Source organism: Myotis yumanensis, unplaced genomic scaffold, assembly GCF_028538775.1.
Source record: "Myotis yumanensis isolate MYYU_CA2020_CCGP unplaced genomic scaffold, mMyoYum1.0.hap1 SCAF_8, whole genome shotgun sequence".
Taxonomy (NCBI): Eukaryota; Metazoa; Chordata; class Mammalia; order Chiroptera; family Vespertilionidae; genus Myotis; species Myotis yumanensis.
The window spans coordinates 10,029,347-10,051,454 of NW_027223759.1; the positions used below are offsets into that span (position 1 = coordinate 10,029,347).

Sequence of the window (22,108 nt, forward strand, 5' to 3'; positions counted from 1 at the left end):
CATCAAGGCTCCCCCCAGAAAATGCCACTCAGGGGGTTACTATTTAATCGTGCCAAGCCCAGCATCATATGGCTCCCTATTTGCCCTTGCTAGGCTGTGAGCTTCCTGAGCATTATACCATTTATCTATTTCTCCCTATTACACTATCTCTTATCAAAACATCCATATAGAAGGTGCTCAGTAATTTTTTCTTTTTTTTTGAATGAACACACACACACACACACACAAAACTGTTTGATTGAGACCCATCTTGCAAGGGCTTAAGGGAGAGACAATGCTTCCACCACACTGGGCTACAGTCTATTGTAACTCCCAGATCTGAGGAAGAAGAGAATTTTGTTTTCATAAATGTTACCTCCTCCTCATCACCATTCCTAAGAACCCCTGACTTTCAAGGAATTCCTCAGCCTAAAAAATAATCAGAGAGAGCCTCCATCTACTGGATCTGTGGTTCTCCAATGCCAGGGCCCTACTTCGAATATATTCATCAGAATCTGTGGGGATGGGGTCCAGGCACATCATTTCTCATGGCCCTTGAGACAATCCCATGTGAGAGGCATATACTAGTATATATGAGAGAGTAAGGGAGAGGGAGAGAGAGACATAGAAACATCAATGCTGAGAGAGAATCATTGACCAGCTGCCCCCTGCATGCCCTGTACTAGGGATCGAGCCCACAACCCATGCATACGCCTTTGACTAGACTTGAACCCGGGACCCTTCAGTCCGCAGGCTGATGTTCTATGCACTGAGCCAAATCGGCTAGGGCGAGAGGCACTATCCCCATTTTTCAGATGAGGAAACTGAGGCTCAGAGGATAAGAATTTTCTCATTACACATCTCATAAGAAATAGAACAAGCCTGGTCCCCAGATGGCTCTCAAATGTATGTTGTTTTTGTTAAGTGCCCTCCATAACATATTTTAACATGATGTGAGGTAGTACCACCAAGAACCCTGACAGTGCTAAACTGCGGACAGGCTGGTAGATCACACACAGAGCGCTACTCATACACGCGCCCCACACAGGAGAGGCCCTTCGCTTGCCCAGCAGAGCAGCCACAAACCCTCACTGAATTGTCAACGGTCCCGCTACATTTCAATACTCTGACCAGGATGGTTGTGTGTGTGTGTGTGTGTGTGTGTGTGTGTGTTGTTGTTGTTCTTGTTGTTGTTTCTGTTTTTGAGGAACCAGAAGGTTACGGCAGCACAAATATTACGGTGGATGGCCAGGACACAAGTCAACATCTTTTCTAAATATTACTGTGAATTCTGAATACTTTTAGTTCCTGCATGACGCTCGCTATCTGCTTAGATTTCGGTGAGTAGAAATGCATGAGACGAAATTTGACTTGAAAAAATATAAAATGGAGGAAATAGATTGAGAGAGTGAACCAGAAGTGAGAACCACTTGCCTCCTTCCTCGCCTCTATTCTGTTGCTTTCACGTTATTGATTCCCTAGACAAAACAAGAAAACGCAAAGGGATTCTCAGTAAAACTAAAGAATTCTCCTACAAATGCCCATTTTTGTTCGAGAATCTCATTTTCCCCAAAAGCTGCGTGAGGAACTACTGTTCGCTGGGTCTGTGGTTCTCCAATGCCAGGGCCCTACTTCGAATCTCATTTTCCCCAAAAGCTGCGTGAGGAACTACTGTTCGCTGGGTCTGTGGTTCTTCTGAGCAGATCTGGCGCTGCCGGGACCCCTTGGGGCAGGTGCAGCAGCTGCCGGCCGCCCAGGTCCTGGTGGAGGCGGCCGTCTCTCCCCAGCTTGCGGCTGACCCGGGACAAGCCTCCCACCATATGGATTTCCTTGTCAGAACCCCCTCCGCTCAGCGAAGCCCCTTGTCAGAGCACAGAGCCCGCACTTCTCGCACAGACCGGCCCAGGAAATAGCTGGTTGTGAATCACAGAGGCTCATGGATTTCTGCCGAACAAAGAACTCCGGCTCCAGGAAACGTCTTGGCCCAGCCTTTGTCTCTGTCCCCGAGGAAAAGCAGGTCATTTCCAAGTGGTCCCGTGGAACTCCCGGGCGAGGACGGCGGCAAGGCAGGTGTGTCCAGCCCAGTCCGTTGCTGCACCTTCTCACAGCCACAGATGCTACTTTGCCTACCAGCTGCATCCTAAACCCCGAGTTAAGATGGTGATTAGCGGTGGTGGTGGGTGTCTCGGTAGGAGCTTTCTGAAGAAGAAAGGGCTTTGATTGAGCCCATGAAAGCTGTTGCCAGGGAACCAGATGCCACGAACAGGCCACTCCAGCAGCGTCAGAATACAAGCTGGGAGTGCTGGGCTGAGCATTAAGTGTACTTGGCAGCCGAGGCCTGCAAGGCCCGTTAACCCTTTGTGCACCTAACTATGTCTAGACAGTGAGTCAAGAGAAGGATTATCGTGAAATCTGCAAAGCTGCCCTGCTATCAGCATCTCCCTTTGGGATGTACCGTTTGACGGACAACTCCCCTGGACCACCTGCTGTAGAGTGAGAGGGCTGACCGGGAGCATGAGGTTCTCCAGAGGGCACTGCTCATATCTGACCACGCTTGTGGTAACACTATGGATGCCTCTCAACTTGTGGGAGAGTTTTAGCTGGCCTTTTGGCCTCTGGGAAAGGGACTTTGCTGCCCCCAAGGTGGGTTGCTCTGTGAGATAAGAGGAAACGATTTCCATCCCTCCTTCAATGTATACCACAGGGCCTCCTGGGCCAGCCAGAGGTCAGCAGCCTCTGTTTCACTTTAGGGCTGTTGCCTGGAGGAGTGTGGGCACAGGCTAGCTCTCTGAGAAAAGGGGGAACGGGGAAAGGTGCTGGGATGTGCCTCCCGACCTGCCTCCCAAGGGATACGGTCCTCCCTCTTGCCTTACACCCCTCTCTCCATCATTTCTCCCCCATCAATCCCAAACCCAGGCTTCCTCTCTGGGCCCCCTTCCTGCACAGTGGGGTTGGATAACAGGCAGGGAGGTAACCTGTGAGTTAGGGGCTCCTGGGTTCACAAGGTGAACGCTAGCAATTCATTTTACAGAAGAAACCAGAATGTGTGATTTTTACTTCTTCTCCGCTCTTACTGTCTTCCCACCATGAATTTAAAAGCTTGCAATTACTATGAGCACTTCTAATAAAATGAAGCCTGGAGCAAGAGCATAATAAATAGTTTAGACTCCCAAACGCTTCAGAAAGATCTAAAGTAAATAGATCTCCAGTCCCCTCCCTCCTGACCGAGGCAGGCCATTTGGTCATAATTTATTCTTGGGGAGAGGAAGGAAGCAGAGAGCCGTCAGGCCACTTTCTCCCTTGCTATGATTCCAGAGTATTCTTTATTGCCGTTCGCCTTTTCTTTCAAACTTGACCTGGCCTCATGAGAAATGAGCCCTCGTCTCTGAACAAGCCAAGTAACTCGTCCTCCGAGAGTCTGGAAGCATCCAGCGAGTTCAGAAGGCTGCATCTTCCACGCTAATTCTCTTGGTGCCCTTCCGGTCTTTGAAAATCGAGTTTTCATTAATCAGAGTCTTTAACCTGTGGCTCTAAGCTTTGTACTATCAGCAAACTACCAGCTGCTAAAACAGGCTTTGACATAATTCTCTTCTTTCATGTATCTTGCATACTGGCTCCAAGATCAGTACACATTTCTCTGGGCATGTTAAAAAGAAAGCAACAAGTCTGTATGCAGCTGTAATGCGATGCAAGGTGCTAAGACTTACAGGATCTAGTCCTTACCTTCCAGAGACTTACAGTCCAGTTGGGAGTATAGAACACAAGCACATGGGAAGTATCTTAATCATGGGAGGGGATGCTGATTGTCACATACACACCCATATTTTTAAAAATTCTTTGTTTTGACTTTCTCAAACAACTTGTCCGTCTTTGGTGCTTATGGTAGATAACCATGGATGGCTCTATCGACCTTCATTCCACCTTCCCTCCTGTGCAGGAGGTTAGGAAGCTGAACATGTGCTTTCCTAGACCGCCTTGCAGCTAGATTTGCAAGGTGAGGTGAGGAGAAGAAGGATGAGGAGACTGTTTGAGCCATCCAGTAGCCAGACCCAGGCCCAGTGTCCAGTCACCAGCTTCGTGGCTGAAGAGGGCGCTGTGGTGGCTTCGGTCACACAGCTTGCTCACGGCTGGGTATTAACCACGACGTAGCGTCCTATGAATGGATGCTACTACTCTGTTGCAGAAGTGGGATGAACAGCAGGCTGGGATTCGGACCAAATTTGGACAAGGTCCCGTTTCACCTCTGGTTTGCTCGGGGGCTTGTGCAAACCATTATGCCTCTCTGTGCACTGACCATTCCTCTTGGGTAACAAGGATGGTGCCAACGACTCTTCTTGTAGACTTCCCTGCAGGTGGACACAATTCCTAGAAGACACATTCACACTGCCCTTTACAAGTGGCTGAGAGCCCTAGCCGGTTTGGCTCAGTGGATAGAGCATCGGCCTGGAGACCAAAGGGTCCTGGGTTCGATTCTGGTCAAGGGCACATACCTTGGTTGCAGGCTTCTTCCTGGTCCGGGCCCTGGTCGGGGCTCGTGCAGGTGGCAACCGATCGATGTGTTTCTCTCACCTTGATGTTTCTGCCTTTCACTCTCTCTTTTACTCTCCTAAAAATCAATGGAAGAAACACCAATTAGAAATGATATATGCACCCCTGTGTTCATAGAAGCACAATTCACCATAGCTAAGATTTGGAAACAGCCTAAGTGCCCATCAGTAGATGAATGGATTAAAAACCTGTGGTACATCTACACAATGGAATACTACGCTGCGGTAAAAAAGGAGTTCTTACCATTTGCAACAGCATGGATGAAACTGGAGAGCATTATGATAAGTGAAATAATCCAGTCAGAGAAAGATAAATATCACATGATCTCACTCATTTGTGGAATATAATGAACAACATAAACTGATGAACAAAAACAGATCCAGAGACAGAGAAACATCAATCAGACCGTCAAACCTCAGAGGGAAGGTAGGGGAGGGTGGGGGCCAGGGAGAGAGATCAACCAAAGGACTTGTATGCATGTTTATAAGCCTAACCAATGGACACAGACACCAGGGGGGTGAGGGCATGAGTGGGGGGGATGGAGGGGTAATGTTGGGATAAGGACACATATGTAATAACTTAATCAATAAAGAAATTTTTTTAAAAGAAAACATATCCTTGGGTGAGGATTAAATAAATAAATAAATAATAAAAGGGACTGAGAATCCTGACACTATCCCATCAGCCACTTCCCCAGAGGAGCATCCATTGACCCCAAGCACTTTGGAGCATGGGACGAATTCCTGGCTGCAGTGCGGACATAGCCGTTGACTATGCAGTGGGGACATGGCCAAAGGAACATCTCTTTCCTTTGTTCCATGTGGTTCCTATTTATTTAGAGCGCCATGGTTATTCATGATGCTTTACAAGGGATAACAACACAGTCTCCACCCTATAGGATTTACAGCGCAATTTAAACAGACAGGCTGCATGGGCTGACAGTCAAGGCACGCCAGGAGGTGGGTGTGGAGGGTTTCTTCTTGAGTTATAAATACTTTCCAGTTACAGGGGCCTTTCATCTGGGATCCCCAAGCACTTTAGAATAGCAATAATCTCGATTGCTTTCTAAATGCACTTTCCATAAACTGCTGTGGGGACTGAGTAAATGCTTTTAACTGTCTATTAATTGATCTGTACATCTGTTCATTGTCCATATTAACCAGTGTGGATGTAAACACGACAGTTTAGGAGAGGCCCGCGATGGGCTATGGTCTGGCTGCTCCTATATTACCCTAGAGACCTGGTAGCCTTGCCACAGTGTTTGGGGGCGGGGGGAGGGGCGGGGGGGGGGGGAGATGAGCACCTGAGTATTGTCCCAGGTGAGATGTTCACTCAGCTTAGACTCAGAAAGGTCACTTCCTGTATGATCTTTTTATGGGTGAATTCACATTTCCAAATCAGGTGGTCTCAGAGAATGAATTTCCCCTGGAGAGAATGGGAGAAATCCTTTTCCAGACTAAATAATATCCCATTAGCCCTAGCCAGTTTGGCTCAGTGGATAGAGCATTGGCTTGCACACTGAAGGGTCCCAGGTTCAATTCTGGTCAAAGGCATATGCCCAGGTTGCAGGCTCGATCCTCAGTGTGGGGCATGCAGGAGGCAATTGATCAATAATTCTCTCTCATCATTGTTGTTTCTATCTCCCTCTCCCTCCCTCTCTGAAATTAATAAAAAATATAAAATAATAATAATATTCCATTGTATGTGTACATTGATTTTTTTCATGCATTCATCTGTCGTTGGACACCTGAATTGTTTTCATGTTTGGGCTATTGTGAAGAATGCTGCTCTAAACTTGGGTGTTCGAATATCTGTTTGAATCCCTGATTTCACTGCTTTGGGGTTATATACCCAGAAGTGGAATTGTAAAGTGAAATTGCTGGATCATATCATACCTCTATGCTTAATTTTTTTAAATGTGTTTTTATTGATTTTTCAGGGAGGGAGGGAGAGAGAGAGAAAGAGAGAGAGAGAGAGAGAGAGAGAGAGAGAGAGAGAGAGAGAGAGAAACACTGATGTGAGAAGTGTTGATCAGTTGCCTCCCACCCAGAGACCAAACCCCAATCCTGACTGGGAATGGAACCGGCGACCTTTGAGTGCACAGGATGATGCTCAACCAACTGAGCCACACCAGCCAGGGCTGTTTAACTTTTTGAGGAACTGCCAAACTATTTGCTTTTCACAGCGGTTACACCATTTACATTCCCACCAACAGTGCACAAGGGTCCCAATTTCTCCCTGTTCTCACCAACACTTGTTCTTTTCTGTAGTTGTTTTTTTGGGTATTTTCTTTTTTTTTGGGGGGGGGGGGGGTGTTGTTGTTTTCCATAATAGCCATCCTAATGGATGTTAAAATTGTATTTATTGTGGTTTTGACTAAATTCCACAATAAAGTTTTGAGCCTCTATGTTCACTGTCTTGATTCCTGATGATGAACCCAACCTGATTATACAGCATGACCTCCATTTCCTCCTCAGGAGGCTTGAGCCTGCTTCCTGGGAAAGGCCGAGCCACAGAGGGCGATCTAAAAGGTAACTGGGCCCTCGGCCTCTTAGACTTCTTCGTGCAGGTCAGCAGGGGACACTCCCACAGGCTGCCATGGAGGTTCAGCTGACAGATGACAGGCCAAAGCAGGGCCACAGATCACAGCAAAGGCATCTTTTTGTTCCCTGACATTGCCACCCCCCACCCCCGCCTCCTGTCCTCACAGTGTCAGCATCCAGGAAAGCCAAGCAGCCGAGGCGATAGCAGTGCTTCTCACAACGGATGCTACTGGCATTCAGAGTCAGACGATTCTTCATTACGTGGAACAGTCTCACACACCACAGAGCCTCCAGCATCCCAGGCCCCTGCTTGCTCAGTGCCAGTATTGGCCTCCAGCCATTGTGGCAACCCAATGCCCCCCAATTGTACCTCCCAAGTAGCCCCTCTTTGGAGATGGCATTCACCTAGGTGGTAAGCAGGTATGCAAAGCTCTCTGGAGATTCCCAGGATCTCACACTCACTCGTGCAAAGCAGCAATGACCATAAAGGGCCTCATGTCCAGGGGAAGAGGTGCTGGAGCTCAACCAAGGAAAACTTCACAGGTCGCTTTAGGTGACGGTGGTGACTCCTCTGAATTTACTCACGGTGGGTTGACAGTGAGAGGCTCTCGCATCAGGAGAAGGAAGAAGACGCTCTAAAAACAAGCTGAGTGCTGTGATAACAGAAAAAATATCTCAGCATGCCCTCATCCCTCCCCCAGTCAGGACTTGAAATCTGAGCCTGGCCCCTTCAGTGCCCGTTTGACCCTCCCTCTCCCAGTGTGTGAACACTGCCCTGGCAGTCTCCGCCTTGCCTGGGCTGGTTTAAGGGACTGCATTTCCCTGCGCTGCCATAGCAACCAGGAAACAACCTCCACTGCAGTGAGAAGGATGGTGTTGTGGCCGGATCTGTAGGTGCGCTGGTAACAGAGCAACCGGACCTGGGACAACAAGGCCACAGGCAAAGGGGAGAGAGAGGCTGCCCAGAAAGTAGACAATCCGGGGCTTGAGGAGTTTGGGTTTGCGATTTATTTTTTCTCCCGACAAAGACACACACTGTCTAAACTGTGTGGCCGGCTGTTACTAAGAAGCTGCTGTTTGAGGGGGAAATGCATTTAATAAAAGGCCCAGTGTTTGTGGTCCTCTCAGGCTCCCTGCTGCGCTCAGGAAATCTTGAGGTGTGACCAGTTTTCAGCCTTCAAACCCAAGATGAACTGCCCTTGAGAAGGGTGGTCAGAGGGAAAACATGTTCCCGCTCTCTCCCCTGAGCCGGGGACATGGCAAGTGGGTCCAGAACAAACAGAAGGTAGAAGTCTATTTTGAACCAGAGGTGAGTTTTACAGCGGAATCAGGGCATATTGGGAGTGGGGGTGGAAGTGGGGGGCAGTGCGGGAGGAATGCTCTCTTTTTCCATCTGGAGCTGAGCCAGGCGTGTTTGGGTTTGTTTGATTGGTGAGGTGGTGGGGGTCAGTGGCAGATCTTCCCTGCTTGGTGAAACTCAAGAAAATAAGGTGGTTTGCCTGACACCCTAAGGTTGCCCCGGGGACCCCCTTGCTTCCTCCTGCACGCCGACCTACAGCCTCGTTTGCTTTAAGCTGATGGAGTTTCCAGATTGTCTAGAATTCGGATGGTTTGGTTCAAGACCAGAATCTCCACCTGGGTTCTAGGCAAGCTGATGTCTCTCTGGTTTTTAGAGTTGGCTCTGTGGTCGGAAGGCTGTGTGTGTTCTTGTCATTTCAATGGCTTCCTTGAACTTGCTGGAATTCAACCCACAGGACTCAGATTTAATACAGGCCAAAAAAATTTTTTTTTTCATTTTAAAGTAGTGGCAAAATTCCCTTGTTGTACTGCAATTTTACTTCGTTGAATTCTGCCAAGAATAAAAATTCCATTGGGGGTATTTTGAAAAAATTTGGCTCATACAGAGATTTCCATCGTCATGGTAGTTTGTCATGATATCTGACCTTTGCTATATTAAAAGAGATATATAGAGTTTCAAAGAACCTCTGTGGACAATGGCATTTACTCTTTTACAAGATATGTAACTACTTTATAGGCTCCAAAATAGCCAAATTAGATAAAGTTACAATGCATCTGGAATGCATAGAAATTCTCCCTGTGTCCAGCGGGAGTGATGGGTTGGAATGGCGTTCTCCTCTTTAAACTGCCAGCTAGTCCAGGTCTAATTTCAAAGTTATCTGCTGCCCTTGATAATTCTGACGACTTACTTGCATACCAAGAAACTAACTGGCCTGTAACCTAACTCTACCCTATTTAAGCCTCTAGGCATGAGTAGTTCCCCTGAAAATCATATGGAGTAAAACAGGACCATGCCCTGGGTCCTACTAATTCTGAGATGTGAAATCGGTTGCTCAGAAGAGTAACTGTGTTTTGTGCACCATGTGAGCAGCTCGGAGAAAACCAATCACTTAAAAAAATCTCCAACACCTTGCACAAGCAGCATGTGCTATGAAAGTGCTGTCCAGCCCAACTGGTGTGGCTCAGTGGTTGAACGTCCACCTATGAGCCAGGAGGTCATGGTTCGATTCTCGATCGGGGCACGTGCCCGGGTTGTAGGCTCCATCCCGAGCAGGGGGCGTGCAGGAGGCAGCCGATCAATGATTCTCTGTCATTATTGCTGTTTCTAACTCCCTCTCCCTCTCCCTTCCTCTCTAGAAGCAATAAAAATATAATTTAAAAGAAAAATTTTTAATGTGTTGTCCACAGTGAATCGATCAAGGTGGTTGCTTTCCGTTGCAGGATTACTTGAACTGGAAGTCTCCAGAAGATTATGTCCTGGTCTGCAAACCACAGCATAAGGGCGACCCCACCCAGCACACATGGAGCCTCGTACTCCCTAAAACTTTCAGCACCAGAAAGGGAGTCCTGATCCTCTACTCAGAAGGTTTAGCCCTATCAGCAGGGACGCCCGGAGAGAGGAGAAAAGGCCCCTGGCGCCCCAAAGGCCACAGGAAAAGGCCGGGTCCGAAGCTGCTCACGCTGCGGGACCTCGGAGAAGCCATCCTGGCTCACGAAAGGAGACAGGTAGGCAGAGCACTGTCGGGGGTCGGGGAAGGCACTGGGCCTGCGTGGCTAGAAATCCATTTGTACCTTTAGGTCTAAGTCCTCAGATCCCAGGGAAGGCAGGCAACCCTCAGCCTCCATTTCTTCACCTCTAAACCGGACCGTATCTCGGCACTCTCTGCCACACACAACTGTCACGAGGCCTGAATGAGGCGATGTAAGTGATCCCACGCTGCAGAGCCAGGTGGGATCAGGAAGGGACATGGACTAGAACCACTGTAAACTGAGCCCACCAGTGACCACTACATATAATTCTACAGACAGCTGGGTCCACTGGCTTTTCACTGAATTTGCCAATGGAATACATTGGAAGGAGATCGGAGAAGGAGAAGAGAAAAGCCAGGGTATGTATTTCTCCCCTCCCGTTCTACCTCTGGTGGTGAGAAGCACCTGCATCACCTCTGTGGTCCAGCTGCCAACAGACAGGCCCACTGTGGCTCCAGGTTCCTCCAGGTGACCCCACCTGCTCTCCCTCTGTCCTCAGTTTAAGGGTGGTGCTGGCTTCCTAATGTTATGAATCTCAGTGTTACCTCATCATCGTTTTGGCTTTTAACCACCTGGGTAACCAATTCCCAGAATTACATTTCTTCTGTTTACAAATTTGGAGGGTTCTGTTTTCCTAGTTGGACACTGATATGTAGGTCAACTTACTGCCAGAGAAGAATACCTTCCACAGCTGTCAGAAGCTTGTCTATATGGCTTAAATATTTGGGGCAACAAGTATCTTATTGCTATCAAGGAGATGAGTCTTTCGGGGACTGCTTCATTTTTGGTTAGATTGGGCTCAATGAAAAAAAGCAAGTTCCTGTCTTCCTATAGTATTTATCTACTAGATTTATAACACATACCTGACCCAAACACAACACTATAGTCTTACTCCCAGCGGGTAGAAGAGAAATGGTGTGAAGAATTCAGAAAGGAAAGGTTAGGAATAGTAATGGGGCAGGAGTTTACGATAGAGACTTCATAGATTAAAATTACAGAAGAAGTAACTCAAAGGGGGCTTGAGATTTTTTAAAAATGAAAATCTCAGAAGAGGAGAGCGTTGGAAACTACAGAGCACCATCTGACTATAAAAACTACAGACTGGCAAGAAAGTTTTGAAACCATAATGTCTGGTCCTGGAAAGGCTGTGGGGAAATGAGCTGTCTAATGCTTTGGGAGCACAAATTCACACGACATATCTGCAAGGCATTTAGGCAAAAGCCTGAAAAGGGGCTGATACTCGTTGATTCATCATTCTACTTTTAGTAATTTGCCTTAGGAAATAAACAGAGATGTGCCCAGAAATTTATGCACAAGAATGTTTACTACAGGGTTACTTATTATTATACAAAATATTGAAAATAATAAATGTCTGACAATAGAACATTGATTAAGTAAATTATGATATAGTCATAGAATGGCAATAAAGTCATGTATTAGTCATGAATAGCATGAGAAAATATTCACAGCATATTTTTTAAAAGCAGGTTACAAAATAACATTCACAAATAAAAATACCAATGTTCATTAACATATTTGAGTATTTACTATGTTCTTGCCACTGTTCTAAGTGCTTTCCATGTATGATCCATGTATGCTTTCTATGAATACCGGGGGTACATACTATTATTATCCCATTTTAGAGATGAGGAAATTGAAGCACAGAAAGTTTGAGTAATTCACTGGAGATTATGCAACTAGGTAGGTAATCACACCAGAACTCGAGAGTAGGTAAGTCAGGGGATTTTTAAAATAAAATAAAAATCTGTGACCTTGAAGGAGGCAGACGGTGAAAGAGAGAGCAAGGTTGACGCTGCAGAGCCAGGTGGGATCAGGAAGGGAAATGGACTGGAACCACTGTAAACTGAGCCCACCAGTGCCCACACCATCTGTTCTGCAGGGTCAGTATTTCTTTGTCCAAACAGCATAGCTCAAGAGTTAAAAACACCATGCTCAGAGTAAAAGAGCCAAAATGGGGAGGAGAGAGTGGGGAGATGGCAAGTGGATGAAGTAGTGCTGCTCACAGAAGAATCTATACTACTGAACCATGAATCAGGAAACCTACAAAATGTAGGCTTCATTCAGACCTGTGAGAATCGAGGCTATCACAGGAGGTGCAATTAAATTTTTAAAGCATCTTACATCACCTCCAGTTCTATATGTGAATCTAATGAGATGCATGTGGCAATACGTCTGGGTTTTATAGCTCAACATACACCTACTCTTCAACTCTCTTGATGACCTAACTTCCTAATGAGCGAAGATAAATGCTAAGTCAGGCGATTAGATGTCAGAGTTCTCACACTTCTAAATACACACAGATATGTTGCTTGGTTTTTTGTTGTTTTGTTTTCTTTTTTAACAGAAGGACATTGTTCAAACATTCCCAAAGTTAAAACCACTCTTCTTCTTATTTTTTTTTAATATAATTTTTATTGATGTCAGAGAGGAAGGGAGAGGGAGAGAGAGTTAGAAACATCAATGATGAGAGAGTATCATTGATCGGCTGCCTCCTGCACACCCCACACTGGGGATTGAGCCCCCAACCAGGGTATGTGCCCTGATGGGAATTGAACTATGACCTCCTGGTTCATAGGTCAACACACAATCACTGGGCCACGCCTGCCGGGCTAGACTATAATTTATTAATATGCTGGCGAAGTACAAAGAAGGTCGAGATTGTGATTGATAGCGTGGTGTCTTGGAGGAGGTAGAATTTGAGCTAAATCTTGTGGTAAAAATAGGTGGGAAGGGACCTTGTAGGCATGGGTGAGTGAAAGCTTAGAGGGGAAAACAGGCAGGGAAAGCAGGGTGATTAGAAAGGTGTAGTCTTAGCTGGAATTGTACCAGAAGTGGGTGGGGTCAAAGTGTGGAGGGCTTTGCCTGCCAGCCCTGGGGTTTCTGGGGTTCTCTCTTCACTCCTCTGTCACCTCGTGCACACAAAGGCTGGCCACCCTCTGGGGTAAGATGGCAGCTGGCTGTCTGGGCCTTTCTTGGCTTCCTGGGGACTCTGGCACCTGCCACCCCATAGCTGCTGGGTGGGAGCACAGCCTGCACCAGGTGCTTCCATCCTCTGAAGACCCTTGCCTGCCAGCACCAGAGTGGGTGACATGACAACCAGTTCAGGGATGGGGACAGGTGCAGGGGGTCCTCTCTACCCCTCTGCCTACAGACGCCTGGTGGGCACCAGGAAAGTGACCAGCAGGAGCAAGTCCCTCATCAAAGGAAGCACTCCCCGCAGAGCAGGGATAAGAGGCCACGCCATGCCCACTAATTATTCAGTTTAGAAGAAACCAGAAGCTGGGGTTGGTTGGCAAAGCCAAGGCAGGCCTGAGCGGTCTGAAGCCGTCACAGCCAGCCTCCTGCTGTTGTTTATTTCTGCGTCATCCCAGAATCTCCCCTCCCGGCTCCCTTCTGTCTCCTTTTATGTTTAGAGTAACTTTTGGATGGTGGTTTGTGGTCCAAGCTGATGTTGGGGAAGGAATAGAAAAATATGTATGAGAAGATGGTGGGTGTAATAGAATAATTTTTAACCTATTTTTCATTTACAAATATAATCTAACCATATTACTGAAATGTTTTATGTTATACAAAAAAGAAGAAAAAAACTATCTGTAATCTATGTCCAACATCCTGATACTACTGTTCTTAGAATTTTAATGTATTCCCTTCCAATCTTTCCACCACCATTACTCATCTATAAAATAAACTTTTATGAGATTGAAATTGTACTATACATTCTCTCTTCTATCTTGCTTTTTCTACTTGACATATTATTCTACACGTTGGAAATGAGTGAGTAGATTTAACCCTGACTGGTCTTCTTGGTAGCCCTAAGCCAGCCTTGGGCTTCTCTCAGTGCTTTAGGTACCCAATGAGATTTGAAATTTATCAACCAACCTCACAGGCGTAATTTGAAAAACTACTAAGAGAAACCAGAAAAATAGAAAAAAAATGTAAAGAATCTGTGGTGGGCAGAATAATGCCCCTCGAAGCTGTCTATGTCCTAATCCCTGGAACCTATGGCTAGATTAGGTTAAATGGCAAAGGGGAAATAAGGTTGCTAACCAGATGCTTAAAACAGGGAGACTTTCCTGGATTGTCTGGGAAGGCCCAGTGCAATCACAAGACTTCTTATAAATAGAAGAAGGACTCAAAAGGGAGAGCCAGAGAGAGGGCAGCCTAAGGAGGACTCTGCCCAGCATTGCTGACTGGAGGTGGAGGAAGGGGTGGCAGCCAAGGAATGCAGGCAGCCTCTGGAAACTGGAAAAAGCGAAGGGACAGATTCTTCCCCGGAGCCTGCAGAAATGACACAGCCCTGATTTTAGCTCAGTGAGGCCCGTTTCAAACTGACCTCCAGAACTCCACGATAACAACTGTGCGTTGCATTGTGTGGTGGTTTGTTTTAGCAGCAACAGGAAACTAATACAGAAGCCACCATTCGCTTTCAAAGTCTAAGCAAAAATGACACCCCAGTGACCAGGACAAAGGATCCTCTAACTCTTTGGGGCAGCTCCCAGCACCATTGAGCACACTACCCAGGAAAGCTCCAGAACCAAGCTGGTGCTTCAGAAATACCCACTAATGAGGAAAACAAGGCACTCTTCTCCAGATGGAACAGTGCGTCGTGCCCTCCGCACAGGGGCCAGAGCATCGTAGAGGAGACCTGGTCTTGCTGCATTCACAGAAAAGTCATTGGAAGCACAGATTTAGAGGGAGGAAAGGAAGTTCCAGTTCACCCAGAAATGGCCTGGGGTCTAACGGTGCCCTGATTTCAGGGCTTAGCACAGCGCCGGCCACACAGGAGGTGCTCAACAAACAGTCATCGCATGACCAAAGGAAAAAATGGAATGAGTGAAAGAACTTAAGTCATTTTGCTTGCACTGCTCTCCCTACAATCCTTTCTTTCTTATCCTCTGGAAAACGCCTCAAAATTTATGTGGGGCTGAATTTTTTCAGGCTCTTATTGCACTTGAAGTACCTGCCACATAAACTGTCCAGACATCAAGGGCCAGTTGATGCTCTGTGTTTGGATTCCAAGAATTCATTTAATTTAAAAATTCCTAGAGTATAAAGCCAATTGAATGCGCCATGCTTTCTTTCATGTGTTACTTAATTTATTTATGAATCATCAATCTGTCTTATTCATCCTTTTTTTCTCTCCAGTGCTTGGCACAGTGTTTGGTGCATTGTAGATCTTTGAGGAATGAATGAATGAATGAACGAACGAACGAACGAACGAATGAACGAATGTTCTGGATACCTGTTTCTCTCTCCTCAGCAGAGGTAACCCCCCTCATCTTATGGACTTGGCTTCCCAGCCTTCTCTTGATCTGAAGAGTCTCTCTGGTGGTCCTGAATCCACAGCTACAGATGTAGGCTGACTTCTGTGGCATTTCCATGTCCTAAACACTTCAAAATGGGAGCAAACCACAGCTTTGCTCAGCAGAACAAAGTCCCAAACCTCCTCTCCCCCATCAAGCAGGTTTTATATTTTCATCATATTTTTCTTTCTTTTTTTTAAACCATAAACTTTCCTTGGTGAATTCTGGCAGGATATGGCAAGGAAATTCAGGCCAGTGGCTTCTTGACCTGAGTAATGATCTGGTGGGTGGGGCGACACTGACCACCAGAACATGGCATGAGAGAACTTTCTGGGATGATGAAAATGTTCTATATTTTGTTTTGTGTGGTGGTGACAAAGGTGTATATGATTGTCAGATTTTACTACACGGAGCATTTAAACTCTGTGCATGTTACTATATATAAATTATGCCTCCACTTTTGAAAAAATGTTTAAAGAGAAGGATTCTGAGATCACAATCAGTTCATCAGTCAAGAATGCCATAATTAATTGGTGATGTCTGCCATGGACCGGGGGGTGGGGGGAGATGTCAACATAGCTATCACAAGTTTGCTATTCCTGTGCTTAACTGATCACCCTTAGAGAGTTCCTGCATCATTTAAGTGGTTATAATATTAACTCATCCACCTTAAAGGATTATAATGAGGTAAAAGTTCTTGTATCATAAAAATCCCTGGCCAAGTGTAAGATGTTACTATTCGCATTTGTTCCCCATGATGTCTTGCACAGGGGGACTGAATCTGGCAGTAAGTTCTCCCTGGCTGAAACGGAAGTCAGCAGAGCCAGGTATTTTTAAAATGCCAGGCTCCCCGTGAACACGGGCGTAGTTTGTCTCTCCCGTTATTCATGTTACAAACATTAAATGACAACGCCGATTTGTCAAGCTGGCTTTCCCATTGCCGCGCAGGGCCACTAAAATGATTTCCACAGGCTGACCTAAGTCATGTGTTTTCTTTTGAGGCTCTTTGTCCTTTTCTGATGCTCAAGCATAAGATGGGGTCTGGCATTTCTCATGTTTCCTTCTCCTTCCAACTGCAAGCCCGTAGGGGCCCTTTAGAGCTTTCCTCCGTGGGCTCTCGGTTTATGTCTGTTGGCGGAGGCATCTGTTTCTGGTGTCACTGCCCCTTCAGGAGTCCCTGGATTACTGATGAGGATTGTGCTAACCAGCCTGTGTCAGTAGGAGGTTTGGGGCTCAGCAGCCATGCCGTTTCCTGACTGGTGTCCCCACAGAGGAAGTAGGTCAGACCCTGGCCACTGTACCTGTACTTTCGAAGCCAACCAGAGAGCCACACCCTCAAGGTCTCTTGCAGACATGGCCCCCTGGCACCATGTGCAGGTCAGTGGGTAAATGGGAGGAGGTGCACCCTGAGCTGCCCCGCCTCACACTCTGGTGTGAGAGAGAACTTTCCATCAAGGCTTAAAACACCAGCATGTCAGGCCCATTTTGTGTTAAAGCGAAGGTGCGCAAGCTCAGTAGCATGCAAGGCTCTCTCATACCGGTCGCCCTTTATTCTTCCCCACATTTGCAGAGCGACAAGAGGGTGGGGAAGAAGGGAAGTCCTGCCTTCACTCTGGCTCCTCTCAGCAGCCCCATTCTCCACGTCCCCAGTGGAACTTTCTTCCCAGCCTTCCCCACACAGACTTCAGATCCCTCCATTCAATCCCTCTCTTTTACAAGGTAAAGAAAAAGAGGCCCCAGGGGCAAAGTAATTTGTCCAAGATTATTTAGCCAAAAGCAGAGCTGGGACCAGAAGCCAGATCCTCCCCACACCCCTGGCTCCACATTCTTCCCAACATTCCTTAGTTCCCCTTCCAAGGTGATCCTAGATCTTCCAGAAGGGGGAACTGTTAGGCCTCTTCCTCTGAAAGATGGCGGCTCTCCAGCACAATCCACTCAGGAGTGAGACCGACACCCTTCTGCTGAACAGAGATACCCAAAGCACTCTGTAAATAAAGGCTTAAAAGTAAAAACAGGAAATGGCTGGGGTTTAGAGAGAGTTGTCAGATTTATTGCGGGGGGGTGGGGGGGAGGATTAAACTTGCAATATTTGGTACATATTTCTACTAAAAAGTATTCATTGTTCATCAGAAATTCAATTTTAACTGGACATCTCATGTTTTATTTGGCAAATCTATTGGGATCAGGGGGATGAGCTGCAGGATTTGCCAGTGCCCACTTGGCGGGTTGCCATTTCTTCTGCACCAACAAATAGACAGGACTAGAGGAAAACTGAACATTCTTCATGCTTGATTGTCATAGTCTTTTCTCACAAACTCTGGCACTAGCCAAGGCCCTATTCTTTGTGCATCAGTGCTACCCAGTTATCTTTTCCCATCTCCCTTAGTAAAGGCGACTTCTGGATCAGGTATATGGCATCAGTTAGGGAAGCCACTTGATCTCTTAGGTGTACAATGGTGATCCACCCCCAAAATGGAAATATTGCAGTCTATTGTTCAGTGTTTTTACATCCTAGGCCATCAAAGTCTAAGAATGTTAACTGAAGATAGTAGAGTTTTTGAAGAAAGAGGGCTTAATGCAGTGGCAAAATGGGCTGCCATCTGGGGAAGGGAAGAAGGTCCAACACAGGAGCATTACCTGGGTGAGTTCACCATTCCCAACACATGGATGGCCCAGAAACTCAATCTCTTCAGTGCCCCCAGTTGTACCCCTGAATCAACTGGTCTCAGATGTTGATTCATATTAACAAAGTGCATAGAGACTGACGTATAGGCTAGAGTATTAGTTTACAAAGAGAAGTACAATTGCCTGACCAGCATATTTCCTATAGATGAATTACATGGGGATCAGGTTATGAACAAATTCCCTGGTGCTGGAATCAAAACTCAAGGGAGATGTATAGCGGGGATAGTTAATGGCACGAGGCTCTGAGAACCTGCCCTTTTCTTCTCCACTCATTTGCTAAACTAGATTCTCAGCTTATCCAGAGCAGATCCTTTTCCAAGGACAGGGATTGGTTAGGCATTACCATTATTTGTGGACATTTTCTTTTTAATTTCAGAAACATTAACTTTGTGGTAGGCTTTTCTTCTTGCCTTGTCTTTTCTCACAAACTCTAGTACTAGCCAAGGCCCTATTCTTTGTCCATTAGTGCTATCCAGTTATCTTTCCCATCTCCCTTAGCAAAGGCAACTTCTGGCTCTTTTAATAGTTCAAGTTCTCAAGAATAATTTTTTTTTTTATAAGGAAGGTTTTTATTTATTTTTTTTATTTTTATTTTTTAAATATATTTTATTGATTTTTTACAGGGAGGAAGGGAGAGAGATAGAGAGTTAGAAACATCGACGAGAGAGAAACATCGATCAGCTGCCTCCTGCACACTCCCCACTGGGGATGTGCCCGCAACCCAGGTACATGCCCTTGACCGGAATCGAACCTGGGACCTTTCAGTCCGCAGGCTGACGCTCTATCCACTGAGCCAAACCGGTTTCGGCTCAAGAATAATATTGACAAGTAAAATCCCTATAGTACTGAACAGATTAGGGACAGCTCACAGTAATTTCCAGTCCAGTCATGAGGTAAGTCTTATTATGTTCATTACAAAGATGAGCAAACAGAAACTCAAAGAGGTTAAGTGACTTGCTCAAGATATACACCTAGCAAGAGAAAGAACAGTCATTGCAATAGAGAATTCTGCCTCCAAAGCCTGCACTCTTTCTTAGGATATTGCCACAAAACCACCAGATTAAGGAATGTTAGATGGAACAGACTTAAGAAATCATCTAAAATCTAGAGTCTAGACCTGCACTGTCCAATACAGTAGCCATTAGCTACCTGTGGCTATTTAGATGTAAATTAAACTAAAATTTTAAAACTCAGTTTCAGAGTTGCACTACCGACATTTCAAGGGCTCAGAAGCCACATGAAACCAATGGTTACTATATTGGACAACACATATAGAATATTCTATCGTTGCAGAAAGTACAGACAGTGCTGATCTAGACTAACTAACACCCTCATTTTACAGATGAGGACAATGAAACTCAAAATCCCTAGACCTTATTTTGGGAAACTCCATTTTAAGGTGTTAAAAATCCAAATATTTGAGACCATATAATCAACATGTACCTTGTGGAATCCAAAATGGAGGGAAGACAGGCAGGAGATGGTATTTGGAGGTACACCTGCAAGGTGTGGCCTCACATTCTTTGGTACATTAAGGTGACTGTCTTGGAGCAGCACAGGATGCTTGGTGTATCCTGATGAGTAGTTATTGGCAGAAATAATGGTCACTCAATTAGAGATCTTAGAGATAACAACACTAGTCTTGGGTTTGAACATTGTCCATTAAGGAAGATACAATCAGGCAGAAAACAATGAGACAACATAAAATAAGTGATTAAATATGTTGGCTATTAGAGCCAGATTCCAAGCCATCTGACCTCTCTGGGGCTCAGTTTTCCTCATGTATAAAATGGAGATGACCATTCCTACCTTTACCTCACAGGATTAGGTGTGAGAGTTAAAGGGGATAATGCAGTATCTGGCACATAGTAAGTGCTCAAGAAATGTTATAGACTTCCCCAGCTTGTATTTTTAAAACATAGTTACTAATTAACTGCAATGCCCAATTGCCCAATTGCCCATGATCACAGGACCAAAAGTCAATTTGTTAAGAAATAAGAACAATTCGGCCTGTAACTTGAACCTTGACTGACGGTTTTATTGGTTTTAATGTCATTTCCCCCTTGGCCTCCCTCTCTTTGCCAGATACTCTATTTGGAAAAGTAGCAAAAGTCCTGGCTACAAATCTCAGATCCCCCAACAATGTGATGTTGACTAAGTCATTTATGCTCCTTGCATCCTTAGTTTGCTCATCTGCAAAATGCGAGCAATGGTATATGCATTCCACCCTCTCTGGGTTGTTGTGAAAAAATCACAGGAGAGAAGGTAAAAAAAAAAAAAAAAAGCTTTCTAAGAGCTCTAAATTGCTACCACAATTCACATTATTCGGGTAATCTGAGTCCATATTTGAAATATAGAGAGACCAAGTTTTGTGCTCTCCTCTCAAAACTGAACCTTCTTATATTTTCCTTACAAACCTGTTTCTACTAAGCATAAACAAATGAGCCAACGCTGATGTTTACTGAGAAGAATCTTGGTTTCCCTCACATAGATTGAGTCATATAATCAAAATCACCAGGGAGACAGCCAAAGGGAAGAATGCCTCTTTATATCCATTGACCCACAATATCCCCTCCCCCAACTTAGAGTCTGACATAGGGGTGTAGCCATTTGCCCCAAGTTTTACTTCCTTTACCCTCAGAAATGTGGTTCTAGGTTAACATGACCAGGAAGGATGGATTTGAAAAAATAAGTCCTTTGGGCTTAACCCCAAAGGATCATTGTCGAACACACAAAACGGTCTTTAGTGCCACATTGTAAGGAGTTGAGGTCTTCTTGGGGGCAGGCCTAATGTGGCCTTGGGCCTCCTCAGATTGAGGGGCCCCCAGGGCTCCTCAGGCTTCTCTGGGCCACAAAAACCTGAGTAGACCCCTCTGAACCTGAGCCTGAGTCTGTATCTGTTCCACCAACACTCTCAGCATCAGCTCAGCCCCAAAGTAGCCTTAGGAGCCCATGGGCAGAGGCAGGAGAGCTGTAGGGGGGGAGTAGCCCCACAAGTGGGCATGGGCTCTGGACCCAACAGCAGCAAGGATGGGCATGACGAAGGTTGGAGAGGATAGAGGGAAGGTGAAGCTGGCAGGGAGCCTCCAGAAGTCCAGCGCCCCAACACACACAGAGATTCTGAAGGCTTCCAGAGCCCCTGGTTGAAAGACAACCCCACATTGTTCCACCCAGCTGCATGCGGAGAGTGGAGGTGTTACGAAAGCAGCTCCATACAAAGGTTTGCCAGACTGTTTCAGCAATAAATCTACTTTGAGTAAGTGGTGAAAATAGCTGCAGGACCCTTTAAACCATCGATGAAAGATTCGTTAACCATGCCAGAGTCATCTGTTGACTCAGATTCTTCCTGAGGGTTGTGCAGACAGGGTAAGTTCGGAGAGCTAAACAGCCAACCCACCACAGTGCTCTTGGCAGAGGTTTTTCCACAAGTAAACAACCAGCAGACAGCCAGGAAATGAAGGGCTTCAGACCCAGTGTCTCAACGACAACAGAGCAGGGCTGCAGGTCCCTCTACCATAATCACACCCCTGTCATTCACTAGTCCCTCGCAGTTTACAGAGGGCTTGGTCACATTCGTGATCTGATTTGAGCTCCATACAACTCTGCAAAGAAGTGAGGGCAAGAAATCAGTATCCCCTTTATACAGAGGAGGAAACTGAGTCCAAGAAAGGAAGACTCAACCCTTGAGGAAGGGCAGTTCTGTTCCTCAAACTTGGCTGGCACTAGCAGAAATGAGGCAGGAGCAACAAGGGCTTTGATCAACACTTATGCTCAGAAAAGCAAGAAGACAGGCAGCGAACAAGACTGTGTCAATCCCCAGTGTTACAAAACTGACCTACAGTTCACCTTTGTCGGTCGGTAGGGCTCGATGAATGGGAAGCTGGGGCTGGTGGACTCAGGGCCCAGGGCTCAGTTGCCAAGAACCACAGCCGTCAGGGGACTCACTTGCCACCACTCAGGAAGCAGCCCAGGTAGGAAGAT

At 46.1% G+C, this 22,108-nt stretch overlaps 1 protein-coding gene across 6 annotated transcripts in view; it reads left to right on the forward strand.

Annotated features, from left to right (window-relative positions):
* The first annotated feature begins 7,943 nt into the window (after positions 1-7,943).
* Positions 7,944-22,108, forward strand: part of KIAA2012 (KIAA2012 ortholog) — a 115,001-nt gene continuing 100,836 nt past the window's right edge. For all 6 annotated transcript variants that reach the window (XM_070421871.1, XM_070421869.1, XM_070421867.1 and 3 more), the window contains exons 1-2: positions 7,944-8,379; positions 9,810-10,094. In XM_070421871.1, the coding sequence (XP_070277972.1) occupies positions 8,296-8,379; positions 9,810-10,094 (369 nt within the window). In that variant the 5' untranslated portion in view covers positions 7,944-8,295. The remainder of the gene's footprint in view (positions 8,380-9,809; positions 10,095-22,108) is intronic.